This window comes from Canis lupus, chromosome 1, assembly GCF_011100685.1.
Source record: "Canis lupus familiaris isolate Mischka breed German Shepherd chromosome 1, alternate assembly UU_Cfam_GSD_1.0, whole genome shotgun sequence".
Lineage (NCBI taxonomy): Eukaryota > Metazoa > Chordata > Mammalia > Carnivora > Canidae > Canis > Canis lupus.
Window position 1 is genome coordinate 25,659,387 of NC_049222.1, and position 14,061 is coordinate 25,673,447.

At 36.5% G+C, this 14,061-nt stretch overlaps 1 protein-coding gene across 3 annotated transcripts in view; it reads right to left on the reverse strand.

Annotated features, from left to right (window-relative positions):
* Nucleotides 1-4,517: 4,517 nt before the first annotated feature.
* Nucleotides 4,518-14,061, reverse strand: part of STX7 (syntaxin 7) — a 62,660-nt gene continuing 53,116 nt past the window's right edge. Inside the window, exons 10-12 of one of the 3 annotated variants that reach the window (XR_005353503.1) lie at nucleotides 8,903-8,967; nucleotides 6,778-7,027; nucleotides 4,518-4,697 (exon numbers count right to left, since the gene is read on the reverse strand). Coding sequence is in view for 1 of the 3 variants with exons in the window: in XM_038526032.1 (XP_038381960.1) it covers nucleotides 6,926-6,977; nucleotides 8,903-8,967 (117 nt within the window). In the remaining 2 variants the exon portion in view is untranslated. Of the gene's footprint in view, nucleotides 4,698-6,777; nucleotides 7,028-8,902; nucleotides 8,968-14,061 lie in introns of those variants that run through there. The other 2 variants (XR_005353502.1, XM_038526032.1) reach the window with 2 other exon arrangements.

A 14,061-nucleotide genomic window follows, 5' to 3' on the forward strand; every position in this document is an offset into this window, starting at 1 on the left:
TAGAACAAATCACTAGAGAGAAATGTCTCAAGGTACGCACAGGGGCAAATGGAAGCAAGTATGTAAACATGCATGGAAAGAGGGAGAGTAGACTAACACACCTTTCATTTGTCATTCTACTTGCAACCCTGAGACAATGCTGTCGGGCTTGTGTCTTTTCAGGACATGGAACATCTTTCACTGAGTTCATATAGAACTGAAATGTATGTAATTTTCCTGGAAAAAAGTTCCCCTGTGCACCTGTGCTGCACATGGCTTTCTAGCAGGTACTCAGGCTATCGTATTCCAGGAAATCTGAGCTAAATTAATTTTATATGAGCTAATGCAAGAATTTGTATACAGATAATATATATATGTAATATATATATGTAATAAAATGAACTATAAAATATATTAAAAATACACATAATATATAAGTAAATATAGCAAAGTTGTTAAAGGGATGGAGTATTGCAATTGAAGAGGAGAAAGATTGTAAGACAACACCACAGGTATAGTAGGATGGCAAGTGCTTAACCTCAAGACATCCTAGCTTTTAAATTTTTGGACCCCTGCTTACACTAAGTTAAGTCTGAGAGAAGATCAAGATGTTTGCTCTTAGGGTAGATTCTGAAATACAAGAGAAAGAAGTTTATTTTCTCATCCATGGGATAGTAATACTTCACCTCCACTCATATTTGCATCCAACAGGAGTCAGTTAACTCTTGGCTCTGTCTCCCCTTCTAAATTGAAAGTCTGGGAACATGAGAGTTTGAGACCCTTCATTGACCAGCTCACTCAGCTGCTTTCTCTAAACTGAAAATGATAAAATATGTATCAATATGTATCAACTGACTACATACTAGTCACTCAATAATTTTTTTAAGATGAGGGGGAGGAATAAAGGGTGAAGGGTATAAATATAAACATGAAACTCCCTCTGTAACTGAACAACTTCATTCTGTTTTAAAGTTTTAAAGATCCAAGGTCAGACTAGTAAAACATGTATATCCACAATGTATTCTGTTGTGCATAAGATTTAATACCATGCTCTGTATTAGAAAGTCAATAGGTTAACTGAGTAAAATATTTCTATGTGTTTCTTTTCTCTGTATCTTCTGGATATAAATTCACTACCATCTTTTTCTCCACTGTTAACTTGTTTCCTAATTATGAACCTCCCAACTGCTTCTCTTGTTAGCCTTTCAAATCATTTGTAAATGGGGAAATGTTTTGAATTCAAGTATAATGTAAAAGAATTGTGATCGCTGCCCACTCTGGAAATATGGCTTCATTTAGAGTGTTTATAGTTATTAAACTGTAAGAAAAGACAGAACGTAAAGACTGCTAACTCTGGGAAACGAACTAGGGGTGGTAGAAGGGGAGGAGGGCGGGGGGTGGGAGTGAATGGGTGACGGGCACTGGGGGTTATTCTGTATGTTGGTAAACTGAACACCAATAAAAAATAAATTCAAAAAATAAATAAATAAATAAATAAATAAAAATTAAATAAATAAATAAATAAATGAATGAATGAATAAATAGATGTGCACCGAAAAAAAAATAAATAAATAAACTGTAAGAAAAATATAATTGATAGGAGGTAATGTGAACAGAGAATAAATTTTACTTGTTTATAAATCACTTTAAGTTCGCTAAACACAACCTATGGGTGAATTTTCTCAAATGTAAACAATGTTGATTTTCAAATGTCAAAGCTTCTCATTCAATCATGTTCTTTCTTCCAATGGAGCCAACTGATGTAGTAATCAACTGTGAAATATTATTTTCAACAAAATCTGAGACTACAAACAATGTCTTATTATTTTTATTCCCTTTAAAAATTAACCACTAAAAGTTTAGAAAACAAATTTGATATTTTCTAATATTTTATCCTTTGTGCTGTTATTCTAGATATTTGATATTTCTGTTATTTATGGTTTATAATATGCTTTTCAATACTTAGGCTATTGCCTGGAATAGTTCATTGAATTGATTTTTTTTTTCTGTGAAATCTCTTCTTTATTTGAAACCCAAAAAATGTATTAATTATGTGTCAGGCTTATTCCATTCATCTTGCATAAGCTTGATTCTTTAAACATAGATAGACTGAAGGACTATAATACCACAAAAATATCAAAACTATAAACCAGTTAAAACAAATTTTCTGATCTTTCAATGCTAAGATTATAAATGAATCTCTGTAAGTATGGCCAAATGTATCCACAGTCATGTACCTCTACAGAAGCCAAAAAGCATACCTTGAAGGGATTCAAATCTAAGGGTGCCAACATGAAATACAAGCTTGATTGAACTGAGATCATCAGGCAGGTCTTTGGATGGAAAGGAGAGTTACTTTGCTCACTGAAGCTTTTCACTGAACCAAGATTCTGTTTAATCCCTGGGAGAACTCTGTTGAAGCTGAGAAGAGAAAGTGACCCTTTCTCTGCTGGATTTATCGCAAACTCTGCTCAATTCATATTCCATAAAGGAAAGTCCTGTTTTAAGGTCTTGGAGCCCAGTTCATTCAAGTCAAAGTGTTTGATTTTCTTTAAGCTATTATTCTTTAAGTTATTATCACTATTATTATTTTTATTTGAGAGGTGATGGATTCATGAACCCCGTAAAGATTCAAACACAATCAAGCACCAACAAGGAGGGCATCGTAAAACAGCACACATCTGGACTTCAACATTCACAAAATGTGTAGCAGAGAGGGGTCCCTGGCTGGCTTAGTTGGTAGGGTATGCAACGCTTGATCTTGGGATCATGAATTCGAGCCCCATGTTGGGCATTGAGTGTACTTAAAAAAATGTGTAGTGGGAGGAATGCTCAGAGAGAATCACCTCCCTTTCTGGGGCAAGAGAAGACTAGCAGCTGCATATTCTGAGGCACTGGGACCACAAAGAAACCCCAGGAATACATGCAGGGGGAACAATCTCAATTCATCCAGGCTTGTTATCAAGTCAATTTTCTAAATGTATGAATAGAGATAAGAGAACCTAATCTTTAATTAGTCACTTATTTCTTGGGGTCAGGACTACCTTTTGGTGAAGTGAATAAAAGGCTACACTTGGATTTGGAAGTAGTGTGCATTAGAAGATGCCTGTTAACTAATATGTATTTCCTTGCCCAAGTATATAGTGTTATCTTGGTTTTCATGCTATTATTTTTATTTTCTGAAAATGTGGAAGATAAAATATAGAAAAATCAAAATGAAGGTTTTCTCTCTTTTTTATATAAAAAAGATAATTGACGGGTTTTTGTTTGTCTTTTGTTCTATTTTAGGGAGACTTTAAAAGCAAGGCCAATTTGGAATTTGTAAAACATTACTGGCATTCTCTTTTAAATAAATACTATTGTTGGATGGGTGATTCAATAGAGAATCAGGAAAGACTTTCTTTTTGAGGGTTATATGATTCTTCCTAACATTTTTGGTAAACTAAAATTTTAAAAAGATAACATTAACATTATTGTCTTATTTGTGTGTTTGTTTTTGCTTTTCTATACCTGGAAGGGTGGGAGGCACCTGGGTGGCTCAGCTGGCTAAGCATCTGCCTTCGGCTCAGATAGGTAGGTGATCCTGGGATAGAGCCCCCATGTGGGGCTCCCTGCTTAGTGGGGAATATGCTTCTCCCTCACCCTGCTCATACTTTCCCTCTCTCCCAAAGAAATAAATAAAATCTTCTATACCTGAAAGAGAGAGATGACATATTTCATGAGAGGAATATGACATAGATAATGGTGATTTTTGGCAAGGAAAGAATTGGTAAATGCTAATGATCCTCTCCATTTCCTTCTGCCTCTTTCAGTGGCAGGTGAGCTGAGAACAAGAGTGAGAGTATTAGAGGGAGAAGGGGCATGGGGTCTAGTAGCTGCACCACATAGCTGTAGAGCTATGGCAGGATGCTTCCTCCAGAAATGCCTCCTCCCCCAAAAGCTCAAGTGGTGATAGAAAGCACACAGCAGAGAAGTATAAAAAAAGGAAGGCCAAGGTCTCCTAAGGATCATGGGCTTCAGATAGCAAAGCTGAGGTGCAGAACCAGGCAAACCAGGGCCAGGGGGCAGAGGTTTCCAGAGTGCCAGTAATGCAGGAATCATAGAGGAGGTGAAGGAACAGTGATGGGAGATGATGGCATAAGGCAGTGCAGTCCTGTGGAATTTCATAAGGAGTTTCTTAAAATGTAGATTGACAGGTCCCACAGGGATTTCTAGTGAGGTAGGTTTTTCATAGGCTCAGAAATCTGTATTTTAACCAGCTTATTCCAATCCAGGGCTTATCAACTACACTTCGTGAAGCCCTGGTGCAAGGGATCAGAGGTACAGTGTCTTGTCTTTTTGGCAACAAGGCATAGGCTGGAATTTTTTCAGCTTTCAGAATGGGAATAAGTTTCCGTCCTAGTTCTACTGTATGGTCAATCTCTGTATCTTTTGAGAATTGTACAGGTCCACATATTCCAGAAGTTATGCAGGTGACACCTTGGACATTTAATAGTGGCTTTAACCATTCTTTACTACTTGAGGTAAAAACCCCTGACTCAGGGCAGCAGGGCAAGGCAGGAAGAGTAGGAGTCACAGAAGGTATATTCCTTCTTCCAGAACATAGAACTGTGGAATTTAAATTGTTGTGGGCAAAAGAAACATACAATTTTGTATCCTATTTTTTACTTACATCATATCTTTAGCATCATTTCATACTTCTATAAAATCTTCATGTTCTGCAAAACATAAAATCAAGCAGGCTTTCAATAATTCAAACAACTGCTCTGCTATGTAGGGTATAATATATCACTTCAAAGTTTTTCCTATTACATGGCAATTAACATCTCGGATGATAGAGTGTCTTTTCTTGTTTCCTAGGCTAAATTCCTACAAGTCCCAGGATACAGGTTGGGATCCTGCTCAAATGGCACATGCCTTTTTGTTCAGCTTTGATACATACTGCTAAATTGTGAGAATTGTTTAATGCAGCATAACCCTTGTTTTCAAGGAGACGCTTCCATTTGTAGTCAAAAAGAAGTGCCATAAAATCCTATTGGTTCCTAAGTCTCAAAATCCAGTTTCACAGCATCTGTGACATTACAATAGATTTCTCAAGATATTCAAGTATCTGGGATAATATGGAGGAAGCTAATATCATTCAATCTGGACCCACATTTATATTAATTCGTCTGAAATTAGAAATGCTTCTTATGCCCTATGAAAGAGGAAAAACCAAATAAGATTTGTCAGATCAGCTACAGGCATCTATCGCACTAGATAATTGCAGCTCTACTAACACTTTATGATAAATGTGTATTTGTGAAAACAAATACCCTGCCCCAATTCATGTCCAGATTCTACACTAAGCCAGCTCATTGCACAGACACAGCTCATTGTCAGTAACACTGCCAAAGATGCCTAGCACAACAATGAAGTCTTCCATGTGATATTTCTGTGGCTTCTGGGGTTTTCTCATGCTTTGTATAGATACTAATTTCTAGAGTCCTACTTTTCAGTCTAGAAAACATGAAAAAAGAGGCAACAGAGCTGAGAAAATTGAATATACACATTGATTTGTCCTCATGCCAAAGTGAGTCTTAAGGTAAAACGAAGGTTCATTCAAGCTCATTCAAGATTAGTTAAGACTAGAATAGCCATTGAAGAAAAGAGGAATTGTTCTGGAGGGAGATTGTAAGAGTAAAACAAAACAAAACAAAAAAAAAAGTTTTGAAAGGTGAAGATAAAGATGTTGGCCACAGGAAAGGCCAGAGCTTCCTGGTAGGATGCAATCTCAATGAAATGGATTTTTGTGAGAAACAGTAGTAATTACGAGGATGGGCAACATCTTTTATCATTGTGAAGGCGTGGGAGCAGAATGGCACAGTAGTTGAGAACAGTTGGCCTAGGTTCAAAACTTCTCCATATGTTAGTTAGCTGTGTGACTGGATAAGCTACCTCCCTAAACCTCAGTTTTCTCTGTCAATAATGATGGTGTTAATACCCACCTCCCAGGGTTGCTGTGAAGATAAAAAGGTAATGCATAAATGGTTCTTAGCACAAGAACCATTGTGGGGTCCCCTTTAGGCACTCTATGAATTTAGCCATTAAAGATGCTGTGGGTCCTAATGACAATTATTAATAACTGCCCATAAATAGCACAGGACCATGAACTATAACCGAGTAGAAGTTAAATGTAAAAGCATATTATGAGCACAAGGTAATTTCTGTATTTTCTCCCAAACTCCAATCCGTCAGTAAAATTTAATGTCACACAAATGTATCTATGTAACCAGGGCCTTGGAAAGTGAGGTGAGACCATGTTCAAGGTTTGAAGAAAAGAAAACCAGAGAAAAGCTGGAGCAGTCAGTAGCAGTAAAGAGGAGCCAATACAAACCAATATGCAGTCGATTTCAGAACAAGATCTGGAGGTAACAACCACCCACATATTAGTATCCTCCTCAGGAATGGCTGAAACAACTGAAGAAAATGTCAGATCCCAAAGCTACTTAAGATGGGGACTGAAGTTATCTTATTTGATTATTCATGTAAAAGGTGACCCCAATATCCTGGAAAACTTAGAAAGATTTGAGTTACATACATATAAATGTGGAATATCTATCTACATTTTAAAAATTCTGGAAGGATATAAATGGTTAAACAATATTTCCTGGGAAGGGAGATAACTGGAAGCCTTTGGTTTTCTACTTTCCATATTTTTACATTGTTTAAAAATAAACATGGACTATCTTTATAAACATGAAGATCAGTAAAGATCTTTTCATGACCATTATTTTTATGTACCCAGTGATAACTTACCTGATGGTGTTGTTTAGAAGGTCTGAGCTTTATTATTCCCACTCTCTCTGCTGACTAGCCAACAGGACCACCAAGGCATCCTTCAGCCCTGCCATATGTCTGGGAGACTCTTGTGGGAAACAGAACACTAGCATCTCCTCATCAGTCACTAGAGGCTGTTGATTGCAGAAGTAGGGCTATATTGCTGGTCATTTCTTGCTCTGAAAGCAACCAGGTGACTCTCAGTGGATGTGGCTCTTCCTGGAGAATTCTTAATGCGAAGGCAATTCAAAATAGGTCATCTGATGTTCCTCTAAGTCCCACCCACCGTAGTTTCTCATAGTTACTTCTAATCTTACATTTGATAGACGGATAGACAAATAGCTTCAGTTTATCAAGTAACAAAATCTCAGTCCTTTCCCTCTTGGGTTTGTCTAGAATTTTCTAGGAAAGAGAAAGAGTGTGTTGCATGCAGTTGGAGTCGGCTCATTGGTTGCTTCGCACCAGCTGATGTTCTGCGTTCAGGAAAGCATCTGCCCCTGGACTCCAGCACCTTAAACATATGCCCACAGGCATGCTAAGAGATTCAGCAATTATGACTTCAGTGTGATCTCCTGGGTGCCCACTTTTTCCCCTCTCCCATCACTGCCAGAACTCTTCCTTCCTGCCACTAGGTCCTTGGACTCTAAATGATGCTACCTCAGCTAAGGTATGTCCATGGATGTGCTGATCAGGACCTGGCCTGTGTAACCCTGGGAACCTGTTCATGCTCTCATGTCTGCTATCTCTTGTCCGAGACTCTCTCTGTCTGCAGTATGACTCCTGATCCCAGTACTAATTGCCCTCTCTGCCAGACAGGAAGCATTGTTCTCTCCCTGTGTCCAGCTCTTTCAAAAAAAGTCCTCATAGCAAAGAAGTAGCTTCTTAGCAATCTGCTCTATTCCCTTTCCTTTATAGTACAGCTTTATGTGGTAAAATAGACCACTTGAGCAATGGTTTATGAATCTAACTGCTAGACAATTTTATTGCTACTAAGGACCCTCATATCCCTCCTGTCTTCCTTTGCTTCCACACTCACCATTACTCTCACCCTACTCAATCTGTCTACTGGCCTATCTCCATTCAACTAAACCCAAAGTGTGAACCAATTCAATGCCTTTTGTGGGGATGTATGCTAACAAGGGCGAATTGTTTCTAATTGCCTTCTAATATTCTGTGACAGAAAAGCTTTGAAGCCTGTTTGGCCATGTACACAGATACCCTTCAGAGAGATGTTAGCTGTGGTCAGAAGTGGATTTATAGATTTACCATGTTGTTAGCAAAGCTTAATATTTAGAGTCTCTCAATTGCACCTGCTCTAAAGCTTGCAGTATTCTCTGGGTAACAAAGAAAGAAGTGGCCCTAGCCATGTGCAGGAGGCAGAAAGTGCTGCCCAGCTTGGTGGTCACCCTCTACATGCTGGAAGTGGTACTAAGACTGTAGTGGGACTTGTAGGCTGCCAGGAATACTTCCATGTCATCCTGGGCCTCGACTTATAACCCCAGTCCCTATTTTGGACTCCAAGGAGAAGGGCCAAGGAGATATTTCCCTGTCTGCAGGGCACTATGACTTTTCTGTCTGCCATCTCAGATACTTCCCCATGGGAAGAAGGGCAGCAAAGACCTAATCAAAGTGGACTGTCTTCTGTGCCAGGGGTCATCAGCATCCATGTTCAGTGAAAAAACATACTGGAATTTTGCCATGATTTTCCTGATCACTGCCTGAGCAAGAAATCCAGATGTGGTATCACCAGTAATGAATGATGAGCCAAGCAAACTTTCTCCTCTATGTTTCCACCAATCACAATAGAGGAAAGATTGAATTATATTTTTAGTTTCTAGAGGAAATATTACAATTTTTCCTATGAAGAGATAAAGTGTACGCTGCCCCAAAACAGGAAGAAAATTGTTATAGAGGTGTTGGGCAGGTCATAGTCAACATTACTACTGTTGTTATTAGAAAAATTTATTTTTCTAAATGTTGTGTTTGTAGTATTTTTCAGATTTTTTTTAAAAAATAAGGTTTAGTGATTCATTTTCTTATTCTACTCACTTTTATAATTTTTATATTCATAATTTTGTGGGTTTCTTAAAAAAGGTCCGCCCACCTGGTATGTCCAACACTAGCTGTTGTCTGGTTCCCATTCAGGCTGTTACTTAGCAAAAGCTGACCCTGCAGGGACAGATGCAGAAGGTACAAAAGTTTAATGTTGATGAACTTCAAAATAATTAAATCAATTTACCACAGTGTAAGGACTTATATATGGTCTCTCAAATCTTTTTTTTTTAATTTTTTTATTATTATTCATTTATGATGGTCACACAGAGAGAGAAAGAGGCAGAGACACAGGCAGAGGGAGAAGCAGGCTCCATGCACCGGGAGCCTGATGTGGGATTTGATCCTGGGTCTCCAGAATCGTGCCCTCAACCAAAGGCAGGCGCTAAACTGCTGCGCCACCCAGGGATCCCTCTCAAATCTCTTCTATTGATCTGTATGCCTATTCTTGTGCCAAACCACATCATCTTGACTACTGTGCCTTTACAGTATGTTCTGAAATCAAGTAATATAAATCTACCAATATTATTTTCCTTTTTCAAAATTGTTTGGCAATTCTATAACTTTTGTATTTCCATGTAACTTTAGGATTGGCTTGCCAATTTCTATAAAAATCCCTATTGGGATTTTAATAGAGATTACACTGAATTTAGAGATCAATTTAAAGATAATTGCCATCTTGCAAGATTAAGATTTCTATCAATAAACAAAGTACACCACTATTTATTAGATATCTATTTTTCTCAGCAATATTTTCTAGTTTTCAATGTATGAGTCTTGTTCTTCTTTGTTAAATTGTTAAACCTATTCCTCAGTATTTTACTTTTTTTATTTTACTCTTTTTGATGCTAATGTAAATAAAATCATATCTTAATTTCATTTGTAGAATTTTCACTGTTACTAAATAGAAATACAATTATTGATTTTTTATATTATCTTGCATCCTCCAACTTTGCATAACTCATTTATTAGTTCTAGGAGCTTTTTTGTAGATAATATCTGATTTTTTATATAAATGGTCATGTTATCTGTAAGCAATGACAGTTTTACTTCTTCAATTCCCATCTAGATGCTTTTTTTCTTTTTTCATTATTGCAATGACTATAAACACTAGTACAATGTGATATAGAAGTGATAAGAATGGGCATCTTTGTCTTATTCTCATTCAGAGGCAAAGCATTTAGTCTTTCATCACTGTGGATGGTGTTAGCTTTGTTCTTTTAAAGATGTTTTTATCAGGTTGAAGAAGTTTTATCATGAGGCGTATTGGATTTTGTTAAGCGAATTTTCTGAATCTATTAGGTTGATCATGGGTTTTTTTGCTTTGTTCTATTTATATGGTATGTTACATTAATTGCTTTTAGATGTTAAACCAACCTTGCACTCCATTTTTGATGTTTATCTTGTTAAATGTAATCTTTCCTCATCTCCTAATAAGGAGTACTCTTTCTGAGCTAATCAATGGAACAATTGGAGTTTCTCCAAAACGAAGAAGCATATGTTATGGCATTTATAGGCACACCGCAGGGTCCAGATAGGTAAATACTGTGTCGCTATAGTGATAAGTGGCAGTGATTCTTCCCAGGATGACTTAACAGTAAATATTTTATTTATTTATTTATTTATTTATTTATTTATTTATTTATTTATTTATTTATTTGAGAGAGAGAGAGAGAGAGCACCTGTACAGTTGGGAAAAGGGCAGAGGGAGAGAGAGAGCAAGAGAATCTCAAGCAGACTCTATGCTGAGCAGGGAGCCTAATGTGGGGCTCAATCTCACAACCCTGAGATCATAACCTGAGCAGAAATCAAGAGTTGGACACTTAACCAACTGATCTACCCAGGTGCTCCACAAACAGCTCCTCTAGAAGTATTTATCAATGATCTTAGAGTCCCCTACCCTGAAGATTTAATAGAAATACAGATGAAGTCTCTAGTGAAGTACAGAGTTTAGTCTAAACTTTCTGTAGTATGTTTGCCTGTGTATGTCTCTGTTTGTATCTCCCCAATAATTAGTTGTGTATGTTTCAATAAAAAAAAAATAATAGTCTTCTAAGTAGTAGTGTCATTTTGTAAAAGATTAAACACTATTAAATTTACATAATTTGGAAACACTCAAGCAGAGAAACAAAAATTAAATGATAGTATTTAAAGAAAAGTTAGGTATAAATAAGTATTAGGTAAGTATTGAAAGATTTTTTCATTTCTTTCAATAAGGGTAATATTTACCTTTGCCTTAAGATCTTGATATAACAAATATTTTCCAGTTAATGATTTGTCCAACAAAAAGAGTCAATTTCTCTTTGCTCTGTTCCATAGAGCTCAAGGAAGTTTTTATATTAAAAACAATGAAGAAGAATACAAATGCCCTATTGGAACCATTAAGTGGGAGCTGTTGGCCTTTTATTTATTTATTTATTTTTTTTAAATCATTTTTTTTTAATTTTTATTATTCATGATAGTCACACACACACAGAGAGAGAGAGAGAGAGAGGCAGAGACATAGGCAGAGGGAGAAGTAGGCTCCATGCACCGGGAGCCTGACGTGGGATTCGATCCCGGGTTTCCAGGATCGCGCCCTGGGCCAGAGGCAGGCGCTAAACCGCTGCGCCACCCAGGGATCCCGCTGTTGGCCTTTTAATTTGTTCTTAATACAATGATTAAATTCCTCTCAGAGGACATTCCTCCTCTCCATCTGTATTTTAGAAATACAGAAAAATTAATAGATTTATAATGTAATCAATGTTGAATTAAGACCCATCAAGCTAATTAAGTGCTTAGGATACCAGCAAAGCAGACAAACCATAAATAACTAAGAAAAGTTTAACTGTGGTAAATTTATACAGCACTTCAAAGTAAGAAAATCTACAAGATAGTAATCTTAATTTCAATATTTTCGTGAGTTTATGACCTTATGAAAAAATTAATTCTTTTCAATTACATGTGGGGTTATCATAATCTCTTCTGTATTTGGAGCTTCTAAAATGCTCTATCCGGTTCTGGATACAAAAACTCTCAACTCTCTTAAGGCATCAAAGTTGAAAGCTAGTACACTTACAACTATTTATATTGCAAAACCTTTGCCCTTCTGGGAGAACATGCAGTTTCCCAAACACTAACCTCTCTTTACAAGGTTATGCTTATTAGCTGGGATTTGTAGCTCAATGGCAACACTGTTCATCCTTGGTTCAATTCAGATTGTAATTTCTTTTTAAACTACCTGACCCTTATAATCATATGGTGAGTAGGTCTGATCATTCATCTTCCCGAAGCCAAGTTTTTGGTCTGAACACAGAGTCACTTGTGTTTCTGAAGCCTCTCAGCATTATGATGATTGGGGTAAAAACTGAGAAAAGTTTGAAAGAAACCTTTCATACAATGTTTTCATTGTCTTGTTCTTTTTCTGGAACTAAAAATCCTGATTGAAAAAACCAAAGTCTTTCTCATTTATATTTTCTCTCTCCTTGTCTGTCTTTGATACAATATGCATTATTTCCTCAATTTACTAATGATTCCTTTAGCTGTAACTAATGCTCCTAAACTATTCATTGAGTTATATATTTCAATAATAATATTTCACAGTTCTTTAAGGTCTGTTTGGCTTTTTTTATTATCTGCCTTATCTTTTTACATACTGCTTATATCTCTTAAATTCAGTTATTTTTTTAAGAATTTCATAGCACTACATTCCTGCTAATTCTAATATCTGAATTCCTTGAATATAAAATCAGTTTCCCAGTCAAAATGGCTTATTTCTCCATGTGCTTGATTAATTAATCTGAAGCATTAATTAGGAAGGCCTTCTTTCGGAGAGGATTTTCATTCACTTCTTAGAGAAACCATCAGAGTTTATTGACCTGGGACTACTTTCATGCATTAAAGATTCCTGGTTGGGGATCCCTGGGTGGCGCAGCGGTTTAGCGCCTGCCTTTGGCCCAGGGTGCGATCCTGGAGTCCCGGGATCGAATCCCACGTCGGGCTCCCAGTGCATGGAGCTTGCTTCTCCCTCTGCCTGTGTCTCTGCTTCTCTCTCTCTCTCTCACTGTGTGCCTATCATAAATAAATAAAAAAAAAAAAAAAAAAAAAAAAGATTCCTGGTTGAATGCAGGAGTCTTACGTTCAGCTTCTTTATTTACCTGTAATCCTTAACTTATCTCAGAATCACAGCCTTTTTCTCTTTCCCAACTACTTTCGGTTTGATTTGTAAGATGATTATCTTGCTTTTTAATGAGCCAAAAAACGAACCAGATATTACGTGTTTTACTTTATCCAATAACTTACTTATTTTAGTGGAAGGATAATTGAGCATATCTAGCCAACCATACTGCCAAAAGCAGAAATCATCTACTCCTTTCTTAGTCGATTTTGGCAATTGGCACTTTTCATATAACTGTTTATATGTTATCTGTTTTGTAATGTGTTTGTATAAAGTTGTTTAAAGTGCCTTCTTATTTTTTAAATCTCTCCTGTGTTTTTATTGATCTCCATCTTCATTCCTAATAATTTTGTCTCTTCTGTTTTTCCTTAATCAATTTCACCAAAGATATATATATATACACACACATATACACAAATATATATATACACACACACATTTTTTTTAAAGACCAATTTCTGACTTAGTTTAAGTGGACGCTCTCTACTGTATCAGTTTTATACTCCAGAGGTCAGCAAATTTTTTTCTGTAAAGGGCCAGAAATTTTAAAACTGAAAAATACAGTAATCAGAATAAAACACTTAACTGATGGGATCAATAATAGGATAGAAGAGACAGAGGAATAGGATGGAAGAAACAGAGGAAAGAATCAATAAACTTAAAAATAAAACAATAGAAATTAATCGATCTGAATAGCTGAAAGAAAATTATTTAATATTTGTGTCTTCAGAGTCCTAGAAGAAAGAACAAAAGCAAGATGGAAAAGAACTTGAAGAAATAATGGCTGAAAACTTCCTGTATTTGGCAAAAGATATAAATATATCGATTTAAGAAGTTGACCAAAACTTAAATAAGTTATTAATCTCCAAAAATCTACACCAAGACCCATCAGAGTCAAAGTTCTAAGACTAAAGGAAGGAAGGGAGGAAGGGAGGGAGGGAGAAGGGAGGAAGGAAGAAAGAAAGGAGGAGAGAGAGGGGAAAAAATAGAGAAATGACACCTTACTTATAATGGAAAAACAATTTAAAAAAACTGAGTTTCCCATCAGAACCACA